The sequence below is a fragment of the Molothrus aeneus genome, chromosome 6 (assembly GCF_037042795.1).
Source record: "Molothrus aeneus isolate 106 chromosome 6, BPBGC_Maene_1.0, whole genome shotgun sequence".
In the NCBI taxonomy this organism is placed as follows: domain Eukaryota; kingdom Metazoa; phylum Chordata; class Aves; order Passeriformes; family Icteridae; genus Molothrus; species Molothrus aeneus.
The window spans coordinates 11,343,195-11,362,133 of record NC_089651.1 but is presented as its reverse complement, the minus strand read 5'-3'; the positions used below and the strand labels follow the sequence as shown (position 1 = coordinate 11,362,133).

Below are 18,939 nucleotides of genomic sequence, written 5' to 3'. Positions count from 1 at the left end.
ACGGCACCGCACAGGGCGCGCTCTGCCCAGCCCGTCCCACAGCGCTGCTCGGCCACTTGTACCGACCCCGGTCCGTGCCCGGCCGGGCGCTCCGCATGCCCGGGGAGCCGCAGCGCCCGGGGCTCCCGGCAGGGCACGGGCAGCCACGGCAGCGGCCGGGGCTGCGGAGCGGGGAGGCGGCGGCGCGGGCAGGGCAGGTAGCGGCGCGGGCAGGGCAGGTAGCGGCGCGGGCAGGTAGCGCGGCCGGACCCCGCCGCCCCCTCGCGCCCAGCGCCGCCGGCCACTCACCGGAGAGCTCGTCCGGCTCCAGCCCGGTCTCGGTGTCCAGCCCGCAGATGACGAAGTAGTCGGCGAAGCGGCCGGGTGCCGAGGAGCCGCCGCCGCCGCCGCTCATGCTGCAGGGCGAGGGGCGCGCGGGGCTCAGCGGGAGCGGGGCCGGGCGGCGGGGCCGGGATCTCCGGCTGCGCCCGCCGCCTCCATGGCGGCGCGGGGCGGGCGGCGCCGCGCGGCATTCTGGGAACGGCCCCCGCCGCTCGCGGGGGGGGCGGCCCGGCCGCGCGCCGCAACCCCGCGCCTGCGCCCTGCGCGCGGGGGTGACGTCATGCTGCTGCTGGCGGCGCTGCCGCTCGCGGCTGCCGGGGCCGCCTGAGGGGGCCGCCATGGCGGGCGGTCACGGCCGTGCCCCCGCGGAGCTGCGGGAAGGGCTCTCCTCCCTCCGCAGGCACAGAATCAGGGAATGGGGCGGCCTGGAAGGAACCACAGCCTTGAACTGCCTGCTCAAGCAGGGTCACATGGCACAGTGACCGTTCTTGGGTATCTCCGGTGAGGGAGACCCCACATGCTCTCTGGGCAGCCTTTTCTGTGCTCGGTCACTGCGCAGTAAAGAGGTTCTTCCTCACATTCAGGTGGAACTTCTGTTTCTTCCCGTTGCTTTTTGTCACTTTGCCTGGCGCCACCGAGCAGAGCCTGATCCATCCTTTGTCACCTCCACATTGATGAGGTCCCTTCCCAGTTCTTTCTTCTCATTGCTGAACAGAATCACAGAATCAATTAGGCTGGAAAAGACCTCTGAGGTCGAGTCCAACCTGCTGTGTCCAGGCCCATTTTCCTCACGTTCTCCTCAGAGGAGAGATGCTGCAGCCCCTTGGTCAGTTCTGTAGCTCTGCTGGCCCCACTGCAGATGCTCCCTGTCTCTGGCACTGAGGAGTCCAGAACCAGACACAGCCAGAGCCAGGAGGGCACTGCCAAGCCTGCTCATCCAGGACAGGATCAGTGGTGGTGCTCTGGGAGCACCTCTGGGCTCCTGTCCGGTCCCCTCCACCTTCCTGTCCCCACAGCCCCGGTGGCTGGCCTGACTCCACAGCTTGGAGAAGCAGCTGCCTGTGCAGGGAAATGCTTTAGGGATTGTTTGGCTCTAAGGTTGTTTTCTTTTTCCTATTTGGATTAACATCACACACATCTCTGTTAACAGCTGGGCTTGCACAGAGTGAAATCCACTCTCCCCTCTGGCTCAGCGTGGGAAGGAGAACAAGCCCTGGGGAAGGATGACCCCAGCAGAGCTGCAGAGGGACAAGTGACACAAACCCATGCTCTGCCTTGAGAGTGCTTTTTTCCTGTGGATATAGAGGCACCTGGGATGGCCTTGCCTGTGGGATCTCAGCACATCATTTCTGATGTTCAGAGATGCCAGGAGAACCCTTGGGGGTCTCGAAAATCCTGGAATGTTGCCAAGAGTGTCTGGTGGCTTGATTTTGATCCATCCACAGAAATAACAAGAGTTTGAGGACAAGAGAATCACTTTAGAGTATAAGGTGTAAAATAGACACATTTAGAAAGTGAAATATAGATTTTAAGGTTTTTAGGTACAGGGGGGTTATGGAGACAAGATGGAGGGATCAGGGCGTGTCTTGCCCTTCTTCTTCCTTCTTCTTGTCCTCCATCTCCTGTGGTGATGTTGGCATTTGGGGATTGGTTTATGGTGAAGGTGCACTTGCCAACATGGGTGAAAAGCATTGGGAAATAAAGGTAAATATTGTGTACGTAGATATTAGTATAAAAAGACATGACCGCCCCGTGGGTGGTCAGAGAGTGCCTGTGACTGCTTGCAGATCAGACCTCTGTTGAGCAGACAGAAAATTTTGTAGATAAGAAATAATAAACAACCTGAAGACCGAAAAGCTGAAGAGTCCAGACTCATCCTTTAAAACGCGTGCCACCCAAGAACCACACTACTCGTGTCGGGGCAGAGACAGACAGCCGAACCCGACACTTGCCAGCCTAAAATTAGACCTATAAGCAGTTCCCCTTCCTCTCCTCTCTCAGTTCTCTATTTGTGGCATTTACATCAGAGTCCTTCCATATCTTGTAGGGCTTAGAAGAGGAGAAATTAAAACTTTGCAGTCTTTAATGATTATTTTCCATGACTAACCAAGTAGTTACGGTTCATCCATAATGCTGAATTGATCAGACACCAATCTAATTTAAAACACTGCCAAGCATAGGAAACCTCACCTATTTGAGTTTCCATTGCCAGGACAGACCAAGTTGTCTGTAGGGAGTAGAAGCAGCAGCACATGTAACAAGACTTCACTGCCAATGGTTTACAACCTTTTGCAGTACAACAACTAAACTCTTAGGCCACTGTGCCCAGTGAGTTGTGGACAGCTGGACATCCTTCTGGGAACCAGGAAAAACTCTTAGGATAGCATTGGTGCTATCAGTGTTCACTTGATTAAGACTGTATGGCCTTAGAGAATGGGTTACCAGTGAAGCAAAGCATTGCTTAGGTTTGACTGAGAGGTCAGTTTTAAAGCACTGTTTAACTTGGGGGAAAGATTTCAATAGAGATGGCAGGGTAGGAGCAATATTAGAGCGAAGGGCTCGAGTTTACTCTACAAAAAGCACAGTTAGATTGTGTTGAGCCTGCCTGGTGGTGTGTGGAAGGCACAACAGAGAACAGAAATAGCTAAATCTGGTTGCTCTTACTCTGCTGTGTTCTCTAGCCACTTTTTGCACATTTGTCTTCTCAATCTGCTTTCAGTGTGACAAAGGACAATGTATTCAGCACGTGGTGAACCTCTTTTAAGTAAGCCTGAACTGTAGTTTAACCATTAAGACAAAATCCATAGCCTGAGGGTCTCTTCTGACACTAGTAGGAGATTCTGGGGAAACAGCACAAATATTGGCAGGGGCTTTTTGTCAAATAAAGAGTAAAAGGGGGACATAAAAAGTTGTTCTTGCACCTCAACTGTTCCAGAAATAACCATGAATTTTGTAAATAATCAGTAAACAAAGTTAGATGGGCCACAAAGTAAACAGAAGTATACCAGAGATACTGTTGAGCTGCAGTATTTAAATGCACACATACCTTGCTATGCAACAGGGTAAGGAACAGGAAATATTTTTCTTAAGGAGAGTCTTAGACTAAGAAACTCAGATTTGCTTTGAACTGCTATGAGAAATTGACAAGATGGGTAGAACTGTGTGAACCAGAACCAACACAATGTTAACCCAAATTTTTGCTGTGGAAAGCTCTTTCCTAATTCGTCAGATAAATTCTCTGCATTCCAAGACAACTTGCAGGGTAGTCCCTCTCAAATCTGTGCCTCCAGCAGATGTGCCTGAAAAGTTAGAGCTTTTTTCTCCCATTTTGTCAATGATTCTCTTTTCCATTGTATCTTTTTCCTCCCCAGTTATTTCATTTCTCAAATACTCTTGCCTAGTCACCACAAAGAACACCTGTGACATCTACTTCAAAGGCCAGTAGCTTTAATCTGTCAGTCATCCTGACCAATGTTCCCATCACAGGAAACACCCAAAATATGGCAATTCTGTCAGGAAACTTTGCAAATGGCTCACATGTCCTTGAGTAAAACAACAACACTCTAGACAACATGATGAATTCTGGAGAGCATTCTTTATGATGTTGAGAAAAATCTGTGGAATTGTGAATTCTGTGGAAACTAGGATTCTTTAGCCAGAGAATCAGAAACACATATTAGTAAATAGGAAGAGATTTAAAAGATTAATTGTCTTTGGCAAGACCATCAATGTTGATTCAGCTGATGTTTTCTATGGCAGACTTGTATTTTCAAGCTCAGACCTTTAAAATAGTCTTTGAAATAGCGAAGAACAGAACTTGATACAAAGATATCTTGAGTATTCTTCATACTACCTAATTCAGATTTACTTTGCCAGAAATCCCAGTCATGATTTTTGGAAGAGTTTATTTACTAAGCAATAGGAAAACACAACAGCAAATTACAGTTCCATTCAATATTGCTTAGAGAATTGAAGAAGTCTGAAATGGGCTATTTCTCTTTTTTCTGGGCAGCTGTTTCCCAAGATAAGCTAAGCTTTGAAAAGTAACAGAGCTCAGGGCACAAACAAATTGCTCCAGTTGTCAGAGTGCTGATCATATGTGGTGTCTTCTAATGACTCTGATTAAGATATTTACCCTGGATTCTTTAAGAAAACAAAAATCCAATCAGTGACTCTTGCCATTAAAGCAATCCTCTCCAGTCTGCAAAACCAGGCACTTGAATCTGGCTGCAACTTATTGACCAGGTATTTGGTGTGACATCTACATGGCAGACTTGTGGAATAGAGCCTGCACAGCAGATTACCTAAGACACAGATCCTCACACATCAGGGCACAGCTCAGAGCAGAACTGGCACTTCAGGGTGTAGAACATTTCCTAAATGTCCCATGAAGCACTGTCCCTCTTCTCCCCAGCTCCAGGGGCCCACACCATGGACTGAAGCTCAATTTACCAAAAACTACAACCTGCAGCTCCCATTCCACGGTGCTGCTCTGCAGCATCTCATTGCCCAGTCTGTCCATACATCCAGGGTTGCTCCATACCGAGGGGCAGAATCCAGCACTTGGCTTTATTAAACTTCATCTGGTTGGTGATTGCCCAGCCCTTGCCATGGTCCCTGCAGGGCCCTCCCTCCCTCGAGGGAGTCTACAGCTCCTCCCATCATAGTATAGTCAGTATAGCAGGCTTACTTGCTGCTCCTTCCAGTCCTGTGTCCAGGTCATTAATGAAGATGTTGAAGAGAGTGTTGAAGCAGTGAAGTCCCACAGCTGCACAAGAGCAGGATGAAGGTGTTGAAGAGAATGGGGCTGAGGACAGAAGCCAGCAGAACCCCATTAGTGACAGGGCCCACAGGTGATGTCCCCCCATTTACTACAGCCCTTGGTGCCTGACCCGTGAGCCAGTCACTCACCTGGCACACAATGTGCTTACCCAGCTGAGTGCTGGGCATTTTCTCCAGAGGGATACTGTCAGAAATGGTATCAGAAGCTTTACTGACTCTTCTCCATGATTTTATTGGGCATTGAAGTGAGACTGACAGGCCTGTTGTTTGCATGCTCATCCTTCTTGCCCTTCTTGAAAACTGGGACAGTATTTGCCAGCTTCCAGTAGACTTGGACCTCTCCAGATTGCCAAGATTCTGAAATCATTGAGAGAGGTCTTGTGGTGACACCATCCAGCTCTCTGGCTACTCTTGGATGAATCCCATCAGGCCCCATAGACTTAGAGAGATCCAGCTGAAGAAGCAAATCCTGCACAAGTTCAGGGTTGACTGGGAGTTTATCTTTCTCACAGGCATGAGGAATCAGTTTAACACAGAACAAAGAGTCAAACATAGAATGATTTAGTGATCTGCTCAGAATACTTCACCATGACATAGAATTCTTCCAAGTACAGTAAACACTGCAAATTCCAGATTTTAGATACAACTCCTCAGGGCTAGGTTGTAAAAGAAAAATCAGGAGTTATGAGTGTAACATTAGATCTCAATTCTGAGGCAGAATTTTAAAAGCTGTTTCCCACTGAAGCATTCCCAGCCCTCTTGAGGGCCTAGGAACCTCTAAATTCCCACAGCTGCACAGGAGCAGAACCCTCTGTGTTTGGAAGACCATCTACAGAAAGAAGCTTTTATGAGCTTCTCACATATACACCAGTCACTAACTGAGCTCTCATAATCCAGCCCCAGATTCTTCCTTGTGCACTATAAAACAAGGAAATGGGAATTATCACACTAGGTGGAGCATTTTTAAGAACTGGAAGGGGAGTTATGGTATGTTAGTAAATGTATTATGCCATTATTTATATTAATTGCCAGTACTAAAAGGCTGTAACTCCTTTCAGTTTGGGTGACCTGGAGCTATAAAGCCACCAGCTGAGAGTTATAAATGTCTGTCATTGCAAGACATCAACTGGTCATAAAATAGTCAAGAGTATTTACTTCTCTTTGTTGGAAATTTGAAAAAGGTGCTCTGGATCCTGCTTTCCCGTCAAAACCCTTTTCCATTTCCCCCTTAGCACTGCCATACTCAACCATAGGGTTCCCAAATTCCACACTACAACAGAAAGAAACCACACATGATGAAAATTCTCAGAAACACACAAAAATCTTCAGCTGCCTAAAAACAAAAGATATGTTTTGACTTTGCATAACAGCATCATTCACTAACAAAAGCTGCTTATTTTTGACTTTTACTTCTTCTGTCTTACCCTTTCAGCAAGTTTAAAATACAAGGAAGGAAAAACATTTCATAAACTGGCCTTGACAGAATATTAAGGGAAGGTGAATGAAGCTGCAATAACTTTGGCACAGGAGTTTTCCACAAGGGATTAATGAAAAGAAAAAAAAAAAAAAGGCACTTTGTGAAAATAGATGTATTTGAAGAGATAAAAGTTAGACCAGTTGCCTCTCAGTGCAAACCAGAAAATCTTTTCAAAATTACTGCTGTGAGAAATTAATTCCAGGGATAAGTTGAATTTACCTATTTACTTTGAAATAAAGGTAGAAACAGAATTAATCTCGTCTACAGAAGTAATCAGCTCAGTTTAACTTTTAATCAATAATTAAAAATCCCATTTAAGAAGAACTCAGCCCTTTAAAACAGGTTAATAAAAAATTCAGCTTAGTGGGAAGTTCAGAATGCTTCATTATAATCAAAAAATACAGCATTTCAGATTTTATATAACAGCTTTATTATCAAATGGCAAGAGACACTTAGTAATGATGTCATGCAGGTATCACAAAAAAGCTTCCAAAAGATAACCAGGTCACCTAACAGCTGAAAAATCCCTTGCAATTAAAAAACAAAGCTACATCTTTCTGATGTCCTGGTTTGTTTCATGGTAGCCACTGTTTTTCTGTCCAAATGTTATGGCTATCTCTTGGATCACTTGCTGGATTCCCTAAAGGAAAGAGTAGGCTAGTACAGTACCCACAGCACAGTGCTTTTTTTGCTTTCCACAAGGCCTGCCTTACTCTGCACAATGCTCACAAGTCCTCATGGGATAGGGAAGCACCTCAGGCTGCTGGCAGCTGAAGACAAACACAGAAGGGATGGGTTAAAAAATGTTAAGGTTTTGAAAAAGTAAAGAACCCTATTTTGAACCTTTTGAAGGTCTTAAGGCTTTTAGTTATTGTGATGGGAGGCCAGTCTTGTGGCTGAAATACAACAGTAACAGAGTCTTCAGGAGCAAAGCCTGATCCCATCTCCATAGTGACACAGAAACCAGTGAAAATGTCAAGTGATAGCACAAGTCACATTAGATTAAAAAGAGAGTTCAGCTCCTTCTTTAGCAACAAGGTTCCACCAAAACATTGGCATGGAAGGGATGTTACAGCAGCTTCTGTAACTGACCAGGAATTGAGACAGATTTTGAGAAAAGCCACTGTAAAATAAGTGGTAGGTAATTTATTCTGAGAGTTCATCTGCATGAGATGTTACCTCTGCAGAAAAGGAGGCTGTAAATCCACTGCAGCTTCACACTCAGTAATCCAGGGGACACTTGCTCACATGGCTCAATTCACATCCAGGTTTACTATGGAATAAATCCCCTGGGTAGAGGAGCTCTGGAGATTAGAATGGCAGCAATAAAAGTAACCATTGATCAGTTTTAAATGCCAAAGTACACTTTTAGAGTAAATTCTAAATAACAAAAGAATTGCTGGAGCTGAATGATCTTACAATAAACTTGCAAACAGAACTGATATAAATTCCTTTATATAGTTATGTAAAAAATAGCATTTACTGTGCAGCCTGGATTTAAATAAAAGACAAATGGTGTATCAATAATATTTACTATATATTTACAAGTAATACTGTGATGAGACGAAGCAGTCAATTAACATTATGTTACAAAAACGAATAAACCCTTTAAAGGTACCAGTCAGTACCTTTTACATGATCACATTCATGAACTGTTCTCTTACATCTCAAAGATCTATGATATGATCACGAGTTAACAGAGGACACAGACAAACAAAGCCTGGAACTGGAGCACATGCTGATGTGTTGAATCCCTTTCCAGCAAGACACTGCTGGGGAATCAGCTCAAACCACGTGAGCAGCACAGGTTTCAGTTGGATAAAACACCCATGTGCTGCCCAACTCCTCACTGCCCAGGGCCTTGTTTGATGGGGCTCCACTGACAACACAACAAACAAGCACAGCTGGAAGCACAGGGGAAGGTACCTTGTACCTTACTGAGAGCACACACACACTGCTACTGAAGGTGAGGCATGGCTGGTCACTGCCTTGGCAGACAATGGACCCCCATTTTATATACACTGACACAAGAGCCTGTTCCATGGTGCTCTGAACATTATTTGGGATCAGCTGTTTGATAGGAACTGCACCAGTTTGTGTACCTGACATTTCTTTTAGCTAATCAAGCTGCAATGAGAAATTTTATACTCTTTACATATTGCTTGAGAAATGGTAACATTACATTGCTTAAGTGTTTTTAAATCACTTGAAAACTGCAAGTTTTATATAATCATACCATCACCTCCTTAAGTTGGCAGGATAAATCTATGCAAGTGAAATATTGGCAAAACAATCAATATTAAAAAATGAAAATTAGAACTTAAAAATCATCAGCTAGCCAAGATAAGAATTCTAAGCTGCTCCCTCCCTTTCTATATCTGCTCCCAGAATAAAACTTTACAGGGACAAGAGGGAATGAAGTGACACTTTGCCTTTGTTAATCCAGTAAGTAAAGCAGATGTAGGTTCAAGTATTTAATTCCATACAGCACTAATAAATAGAAGTAAACAACCAGGATGAGAATAACATTGTAGTTAAAGTACTGCAAAGAACCCTTGTTTCTGAGTGAGCACCGTTACATTATTTGGAAACTCCCCAAGGCAAAAAAGAAGGGAAATATTGTTAGTGAGAAATGCTCTCAGAGCAGATGACATGCAAGCCTACAGAGAATGTAACAAAGTTGGACTGAATTGTTCAGGGGGTTTTCCTGCAAGTGTTAGAGAGCATCACCTGTAGTTTATGTCTACATCACAGTTTTTGCTCTGCATGTAACTAGAGCAAAATGTTACACCTATGTTCTCACTTCCCTCATCCTGAGGGCCACACACACACACCATCCCAAAGTAAAACACTGGTGTTTGGTTACAAAACTATATGCAGTACATTTCTGAACACATTTCCTTCAGTCTAAGGCCATGTGTTCAATTAAAGACATTCTTATCAATCACAAGCCTCCCCTATAATTGCTTAAGATCCAATAGAAAAGCAAATATACAAATATCAGAAGTGCTGATCCTGAGATGAAATATGGGAAATTCTGGTCCAGTTTGATCCTTATTCAAACTTCTGTTTCAGCTTCTTCTGGAACAGAGCTGGTAGGATGGAGAGGATGGCTAGAATCATAAGGACAAAAACAGAGTTCCAGGAAACAGCTTCCCCTGCTGTTGTAAGCTGGTACAGCGTTGTTCCTGCCTTAATGGCTACAAAAGATGGTGGTGCTACACCTGGAGCAAGGAAAGGATGAAAAAACAGCTTGTTAGGTTATTACTCATCCCAATTTTAACACCAGAATGTTGAGATTTTGTTGTCTTGTACTTTTTTTTGTTAAAGAGTGCAGTAAATGCAGAATTCAAAGATAAAAAACCTTTATCCAAAAAAAACGGTTTTAAGCCATTCTTAGTATTTTTAATGCAAACTCAAATACAGGAGACTAAGCAAATAATCTCTGCTCTTCAGACTCTCCAGATTTCAAGTTATCTCTTTACAAACTGACTTATCATAAAGGAAAAATAATGAACTTTTTAATAAAGTTCATAAAGGAAAAATACTGGATTGTTTCCTAATCAGATTAAAAAGTATGTGCAAAAATGTGCCAAAAAGCACATTAAAATTAAAAATTAAAATAGCTATAGTGTATGGCTCTTCTTCTGGCCACCCCAAACTGTGGCTCACTAGCCACAATTCTTACCTAGGAAAGTGCCAATGAAAAACACTTTCAATGGCACGTTGATTACAGGAGATGTGATATTGATAAACCAGTTGGGGAGGAAAGGTGTTATTCTCAAAAATATTATGTAGTTAATGAGATGTTCTCTATGTCGTTCAACCTGCCAAAACAAAAGCAAAGAAACAAAACTTTGGTTAAAACATCTCTGCCTTAAAAATACACAACCATAGAGGTTTCAAGAGTTTTTACCCCTATATTTTATAGACATTCACATGTTGCAAACATAAAAATCAGTTTAAAAATGTGTGATGTGGGGAAGAGAGCCCAGTGAGTCACCTGTTATACACACTGAGATCAGTCTGGAAATAGCTGTGTGTGGCAGAGCAGTGGTGATGTGTCTGACTGACTCAGCCAGCTCAAGCAGCAAAGGAGTCATAGGCAGAGCCACAGCCCAGCCACCACAGCCAGCCTGTCATCCCACTCCTAAAGCTTTTCCAAGAACCAGCAATCAAGTTTGTTCCTCAAGCCATTCCGTCCTAACTTGTGATCAAGCCTGAAACACAGCTACATTCCTCACCTGCAAACTCAGCCAGGTCACAGCTCTGCACTGCATGAGGTGGCTGCTCCAGCACAGCTCCAAAGCCTGTCTCCCCAGAGGTCACAGTGCCCAGGTTACTTTTACCCAGGAGCAACAACACCCCCAACTTCATTTACAGTCTTAATGATGTGCTCAGGTCTAGCCCAGCTCCTCACACCAATGCTACAACAAACTCCTCCTTCTCAAAGCCCATCTCAGCCCTTTCACACAGCAAGTGCAACTCGAGCCAAGCTGCAAGGATAGCTGAGCATCCACAATTCTGGCCTAGCCTGGCACACCTGCACTAAGCTTAAGCTTCAGCCAGTTGAAAACAAACCTGGTCTGATTGCAATTCCACCTGAAATCTCACGTGGCAGCTCATCCCAGTCACAACCCTGTTTTTCAGCTTTAGCCAAATTTAGATTTTACTGTAACATTAAAATCAGGAGCACCATGGGTTTTTTTAAACCTTAACGAAGGACAATATTTAAATGTTGATTAATGCTGTATATAAAATGCCTTAACCTCAATATGCAAGCATGATAAGCATGACACAGTCCCATTAACCTGGAAACACTGAGATATGAGCTGCACATGCAATTTTAAATCACATATTCAATTCTACTAATGGCAACAGTAACCATTTGCTACTCAGAATAGCCTCAAGATTACAGTGCAATTAAGATTTACTTGGGTCAAGAGTCAAAGTGGTACTGTAAAATCTAACAAGGTCAATTGTGCCAGACACACATCCATATCTTATTTAATGAGGAACAAGTTTAAAGCACTTTTATGTGATTCAAACAAGTCTTGAACAGAGTACATGTTCTTCATACTTGCAAAAAATAAAAATTTGTTCAAATGTTTCAGAGTATCAATTAAAGACACATAAGGTCAAGTACAACTCCCACTGTATTTCTGTACTGCAAAACCTTTAGGTTCACCTCACATCAAGACCTGCTGAAACTAATGTTACCAGATACTTTAAGAAAATTTTCTAAATGCTCCAACTACAATAACATGTTCAAATTAAGGTTTTTCAATCAGACATACAGCTACAGGTTCCTCCAGCACAAAGATACAAACCCAGCTTTCATTACTGCAAATGCTTAGAGAGCAATTACTTGAAGTGACCTGAAACTGCAGAGGTTTCCTATTGACACTAGATAAACCAGGGGGGTGATCAGTTGCAAACACTACCTAGGTTAGAACAACTTTCTCATGGGAAATACCATAAAATCAGGAATGCTTCCAGAATCCCTTCTGTGTAACTGGATACCTGAGCATAAGACCTCCCAGTTTTCCACACTATTCCATGGCACATTTTGTACAGTAAGTTCCAGCACCTCTAGAAACCTTACCTGTTCCGACCATTTTACTGCTTTTTCTGTTAAATATCTGTACACAACGGGACGTCCCACTAGGTATGACAGCATGTAGCAGAATGAAGCTCCAAGTCCTGAGCACTAAAAAAAACCAGAAAACAAATGAGCAGAAACTCTACTTAATGTCAGCCTTGTGTCTGTATTCATTACACTGCCTGGCTAGAGCAGGTTTCCATGCAGCCCTCCATTAGGGCTCTCCTCCAGCACTATGGACACACTCCCTGAGAATGTTGTTGACCCAAGACAGTTTATTTCCAAGGCATTTCGACCAATCTCAACACTCACAATAGAAAACATTGATTACTTATCAGTTAATATTGAGTGCTTCTGCAGTTTTAAGACTTTGAACAGTGAAACCTTTGCAAATAAGCACAATGCCATTAAAGACATTCAAACATGAAAACTGATCAGGGTCCTCCCTACCTTCTCAATACTAAGGCTTATTATGATTGCATTTTTTGCCCATGACATATTTTAAAGCTTGTTGATAACATACATTTCAAATCTTAAACTAAGCTTCTTGCATATTCAAGCCAGTTAAAAAACAGATGTATTTTACAGTGTGATAATAAAACCACAGTAATTGTGTAGTGAAATTACAGCTGGGTTCTGACAGATGCTAAACAAATTTAGAGTATGGGAAACTCTGCCTGATTCATACTCCAATGTCTTCATTATTAAGAAAACCTGGAGGAACAGCTCAGTGTTTTGGATCATCACCCAATGCTACAATGAATTTTGTGTGTAATTCCACCCCTGCAGCAGAGCTGAGTAAGAACTCAATAGTTATCAGAAACTGAAGTGTATGCCAGTCTCAGACTGATCATTTCCAACAGGAAGCTGCTCAGATGCTTGGTTGTATTCCAAATGGATAGAATATATGCCCTCACAAACTACTTTCCATACTTACCAAACAAACAAGAAATAAGGCCAGTGGAAAGGGATAAAGAAACCCTGACAGGATACTGAGGAATATAGACCCAGGAATAGCAAATGTTTGCAAGCTGGGTGTATCTTAGTTAAGGAAAAACACATTTCTAAAAAGCTACATGCTTCTTAGTTTTGTAAGCAGTCATGATACATTTTACAATTAGAAAAAGCATAAATAGGCAGGGCCTCTCAAGATCCTTACTTCAAAAAACCTTTTGTGGAGTAGCACAAGAAGCTCAAGCACAGAGCAACAAGATACAGATCCATCACTACACATACAAAGAATAAGTCACAAAGTAACAAAAGCTGACTACATTTTTCTCTTTATCTGTGCTACAACTGCCACAGAGGATTTACTGTGACTTCCAGGAAACATTGGCTTCTGATTTGACCCTGTTGACTAGAGATGTGCAGTTTCAGACATTCTCTCTGGAAAGCTCACAGGCCTGTCCAAGCCCATAAGCACAAGTTTCATGGAAGACTGAAATGTATGAAGGCAGCTACTCCTTCCTTACAAAGAGGCTTGGTGTAGTCACTAACTACAACACACTAATCTCAGTCAGAAATTTTTTAAAAGGCAAAAATTAGGTTTCTGCAGCATAAGCAAGCAGGTTGTTGGACTTACGGCTTGCTAGCTATACTTGAGACTATGATGCATTGCCCACTTTGGATAGAAAAGTTATAAAGCAAAACAACCCTGTACACTATTTTACTCAAGTTGAACTGACTGAAATATTAAAAAGCCCAGTAATTTTCCTGAGTGCACTACAGCCAGTACAGCTTTTGCTAAGCCATGTCAAGGTTCAGAGGTAACTGTACCATGCCTGGAAACTGACCACAGTCAGAGACAATAAAGGTTATCACATCTAGAACTGCTAGAGCAGCTCAATAAAGAGCCAATATATTCTACTCCTTGTTAATATGTAAGCTAACATTTTAATTTTCTTCCTAGATCTATAATTTGGGAAATATTAAATACTTTTTGTGGAATACTTGAGTAATTATCCTTCAGCTCATTCTTTCGATGGCACGTTCAGTCCTGACTCTCCTGAGTTACAAAAGCCTCCTGCATTAAAACTGTGACACAAACCTCTTCTACAGCTTTAAAGTTATTAACCTTTAGTTAAGTGTTCCAGTTAGGAGTGTGCTTAATGATTAATTAATATATTCAGCACTCAGGAAAAAGAAGTCAACACAATTGTGTCTCCTTGGACAGAAAGTACTTCAGAAATTTGTCTCTCCAAAAGAAAACAGATTTGGTTTTGTGAATTTGGGCAGTGTAGGGATGAAAGATGGCTCAAAATACTTTCCTTCAGAAATACTGCTAAATATTCTATACATTACCCTTATGTGGAAGTATCTTTGAATGTCTTAAGGAAGAGTAAAGCAGTAGTCTCAGTTTTCTTTTAGAGCAAACAGTAATTTCTACCTCAAAGTTCACTTTATTTTAAAAGTTATCATAACAGTAAAGTAAGACTAAGCCTAATACACAGAGAAAAGTTTATAAATTTCCAAGAGTTTAAAATATTTGTGTCTCTTTGTAGACACTCCTAGGTATGTTAAACTTCACCCATGACCAAGAATTTATCAAATTGTATTTTTCATTTTCAGAGCAGCATGACTACATCAAAACTGTCCTTTATACCAGCAAAAGGATACAAAACGTATGTGGCAAAATAAGCCACTAACACTTGAACGTAAAATGTGTCCTTGTATTTGGACAAGACTTTTCCCAAGGCCTTTGCATCATCCATATCTCTAGGAACCTTTATACATTCTCTTTCTTCTCTGAAGAGGAAAAAAAAAAGCAGGAATGATGGAAATATAATCAAACAGTGTAGTATAATTACTTACTGAATACAGAGATAATTAGATACACTACAACACCAAATTAAAGCTTCAGCAAACAAACCATGATTATTGTTGTAATAATGTTCTCAGATGAACACCTAATATTTACAGTGTGGTTTATATTAGAAAATCCCCAATTTTAGATATTTGCAAGCTGGTTTTTTTATTCAGTACAACGATGTGCTTCTTTCCCAGGGTTTTTTTTCCCTACCAAGTACTGATGAAAATGTAAAAATTGCGCAAGGCAAACCTTGGCAAGTGAAAGCGGCCAACATTTCAGCCAAAACCAACTGCAGCTGCCTCAGTGCTGGGGTCAGAACAGCTGAAGTGCAGCAGGAGTGGCAGAACTTCACCTCACAAACAAATAAAATTCTAAGGGCAAAATCTCATGTCACACCTTATTCTGGTGCAGCCCTGGGCAGCACACTTGAGTGTCTTTGCTCCCTCTGTATCAGGCTTTGGGATGGGCCATTGCCAACTGACCTTGTTGAGCAAGTTAATCAGACAGAAATTCAACTACTAAAAGTGAAAAGGAATGCTGTCAGACAAGCAGGCTCCCACCTGCCATCCCAACACAAGCACTGGGTGCAACACGCAGAAAAAGAGAAGGCAAAGTTTAGCTAGGAAGGAAGGAATTCCCCTTTTGGTGAGAGCCTCCAGTTTCACCAAGGCACAAGGAAGTTTCAAGTGAACTCAGCCTGAACCAAACACACTCTGCTCTCAGCTGAAGGTGGTTAAGAAGAGTCAGTTACCACTAATAATGTACCAGGGGGTAACACCTCAGAGCACAGGATTTCCACTGTGCAACAGAAACCTCAAATCAAGAACAATTCTCTGAGTTTATGTCAATTCCCCATGCAGGCTCCTCTACAGTCTGATACTGAAAATCAAATAAATTGATGAATTAAACTTTCATAACATACTTACTCACTAAGTTGTGGGAAATTTTTATATACTAGGAACATGAGGAAAGCAGCTGATAAGAAGATGGACACTAAAATAAGAAGTGATGTCCGAGCTGATCCACCTTCTGCAAGAGCTTTCCCTGAAATTAAACATGAAACAAAGTTAGAAAGAACCCCAGCAACAGCAAAACAAAACAAGAAAAAGCAATCCCTCAACTTACAACAGATTTCAAACTTATCCTTTAAGGAAATATTAAAGTAAACTCTCTGTAGACATCTCCCAACCAATGCTTTCAATAACACACATTGCTCACATTCCCTGAAAACTTTCAAACAACTTGGAAGTTTCTATGCTGGCAAACATTCCACAGAAGTCACCTTTTATGATCCATAGCAATTTAAGCCTCAATAAATAAATACATTTGTAAAGAGAAAAAACAGAGTTGAACAATGTAAGCCATACAAATGTTTTCCTTTTTGCCAGGAATCTTCTGACAGTCTAATTAACTAGAGATTCAACTTGAAGTTAAATTTCCAGGATGTACAATGTAACTTAAGAACCTGCTCATTAACAGATTTTGGGGGTTCTCCCCCCCAATGAAAGACTACCAGATACAGCCAGTTAGGTGAGACACACTCATTAGGAGGAAATCTACATAAACACACACACATGCTAGCCTATGATATAAAGTGCTAGTCTTGGGAATTACACATATTTTACACTCATGTGGATATATATACATAAGTGTTTATTAGCCTTTAAGTCCTTGTGTAGTGGAAGCAATGGGAGTACAGTAAGTGACACAATGACATTTTAGGCCTCTTCTGTGGTTTAGATTTTTATCAAAATGACCACATAAGTGCAATACATTCATTAACACAAATGCAACTATATACATAAAGAATTAGAACTGAAATGAACACCACGCACAGTACTCTCTGCATCCACACTGGGGTGTGTTATGTACTAAACCACTCTCTCCTCAGGCACTTGGAGGCTCAGCCAGCTTCACAGCCAGGGTCACCTGGGGAACACTCCAAGAGCCGAGGCTGTGTTTTCCCTCGCAGATGCCGCTGGCACAGCTACAATGCCAACACACAGCACTCAAGTGGGTCACGCTGACTCCTCACTGTTGTGAAATGCAGCGACTGGATGACGAAACCCACGGAGCCCGCTGGGCGAGCTGGCAATTTTATCGGCTGTGAGGTTTTTTAGGTTTAAGGTCAGTGCGACCCCACAGGTGTGCACCGGGTCAGCCGAGGCCAAAGGCAGCATCCATAAAGCAATTCCAAGCACGGAATCACAGGGCTGTCAGGCTGGAAGGGACCACAGTGGTCACTGGGTCCAACCTCCCAGCTCAGGGTCATCCCAGGAACAAGAGGCATCCACATGGCTCTTGAGCATCGCCACTGAGGGAGACTCCACACCCTCTCTGGGCAACCTGTTCCACTGCACTGTAACCGGGGTTATTCTGACAACACCTTCTCCAAGGAGCAAAATTAATTATACATAAATAAACAAATAAGCAACTCATAGGGCAAAAAAGGAAAACTCAGCCCACTGTGCTTTCTGCCACTTTCAAATACTTCAGGCGTGCCGGTAGTGGAATAACACCAACACACACACACACACACACACACACACACACACACACACACACACATACAGACATGGAACCACGCGTCTTCCCTCACGCAAAGGAAAAGGAAAAGGGGTCGCTGCCCCGTTTCGGCCGCCGAGGGGCGGGAGCCGCCTCACCCCACACGCACCATGAGAGGCCCGGCCCGGCCCGGCCGCCCCAGTGCCCGCGCGGGACGGGGCCGGTGCCCGAGGCGCCGAGAGGCACCGACAGCCGCACCGGGCTCCGTCCCGAGCACCGACACCCGTCCCGGGCACCGTCCGATGCCAGGGCGAGGTCAGCCCCGCTCCCGCCGCCCCGAGCCCCCGGCACCTTCCAGAAGCTGCCGCTGGTGCCTGGCGCTCTCCGCCGTCGCCGTCGCCTGGCAAGGCCCGCGCTCCGCCACCCTTCGCTGCGCCATGGCTCTGCGGCGCCCCGGGGCCCGGCGAGTCAGGGCCGGGGCAGGCCTCGGCGGCACCGGGAGCCGCGGGGAGCAGGAGGCGGGACCGACAGCACCGGGAGCCGCGGGCAGGAGGAGGAGAAGGAGGAGGCGGGACCGGCCGCTCCTCCTCTCCTCACCCCACCGGGTCGCGGCCGCGCTCCCGCCCCCGCCGCCGCACGGCGCATGCGCTTTTCTCGGGGCATTACGGCTTTGCTGTGGTGTGCGGGAGCACGTGTTGGGCTCCACGTCCTTGAAATGAGGTGGCGCGTTAGTGGCGGTAAATACGGTAACGCGACATTTGGGCGTACCCGTGTGGGTATGTACGGTAACGGGGGTGCGCTCAGTAGTGGAAAATACAGTGCGGGCGGCGGGAGATTTCTCCCGGCTGCGGAGAAATCACATAAATCCCAGGAATTTGGTTGGGGAAGGCCTCTGAGATCATTGAGTCCGACCTGTGACCGAACACCGCCGTGTCGACTAGACCATGGCACTTAGTGCCACGTCCAGTGGTTCCTTGAACACCTGCAGGGACAGTGACTCCACCACGTTCGTGGGCAGTCATTCCAGTGTCTAATCACCTCTTCTGTGAAGAAATTCCTCCTGATGTCCAACCTGAACCTCCCCTGGCACACGAGGAGAAGTTCTATAGGCTGTGTTCTCTTGTCCTGTCGCTGCTTTCCTGGGAGAAGAACCCGACCCTGCCCGGCCACACCCTCCTTTCCGGCATTTGCAGAGCCATAGGTCCCGCCGGAGACTCCTTTTTCCAGGCCCCCAGCTCCCTCAGCCGCTCCCCACAGGACTTGCGCTCCTGACCCTTCCCCAGCTTCGTTTCCCTTCCCTGGCCACACTGCAGCGTCGATCGTGCCACAGAGCAGCGGGATAAAGCTGCTTTATCCCGTCTGCGAGCCCCTTTCCCCTCGGTAATGGCTTTACACCAGCGAAGGGAGCGGCATCTCCCCTCAGGGAGCGGGAGGCGGGAGCCC

The 18,939-nt window shown here is 44.4% G+C and overlaps 2 protein-coding genes across 5 annotated transcripts in view; both read right to left on the bottom strand.

The window, feature by feature from the left end:
• The window catches only part of DENND5A (DENN domain containing 5A), a 62,577-nt gene extending 62,180 nt beyond the window's left edge, over positions 1-397 (bottom strand). For all 4 annotated transcript variants that reach the window (XM_066553010.1, XM_066553012.1, XM_066553011.1 and 1 more), the window contains exon 1: positions 289-397. In XM_066553010.1, the coding sequence (XP_066409107.1) occupies positions 289-394 (106 nt within the window). In that variant the 5' untranslated portion in view covers positions 395-397. The remainder of the gene's footprint in view (positions 1-288) is intronic.
• Positions 398-6,986: 6,589 nt separating this feature from the next.
• TMEM41B (transmembrane protein 41B) lies at positions 6,987-18,102 on the bottom strand. The gene is made up of 7 exons (XM_066551569.1): positions 17,848-18,102; positions 15,918-16,035; positions 14,799-14,927; positions 13,120-13,213; positions 12,186-12,290; positions 10,269-10,407; positions 6,987-9,804 (listed from the first exon to the last, which is right to left on the bottom strand). Exons 1-7 carry the CDS (start codon positions 17,933-17,935, stop codon positions 9,635-9,637), a joined length of 843 nt encoding a protein of 280 aa, XP_066407666.1. The 5' UTR covers positions 17,936-18,102; the 3' UTR covers positions 6,987-9,634.
• Between the last annotated feature and the right edge of the window lie 837 nt (positions 18,103-18,939).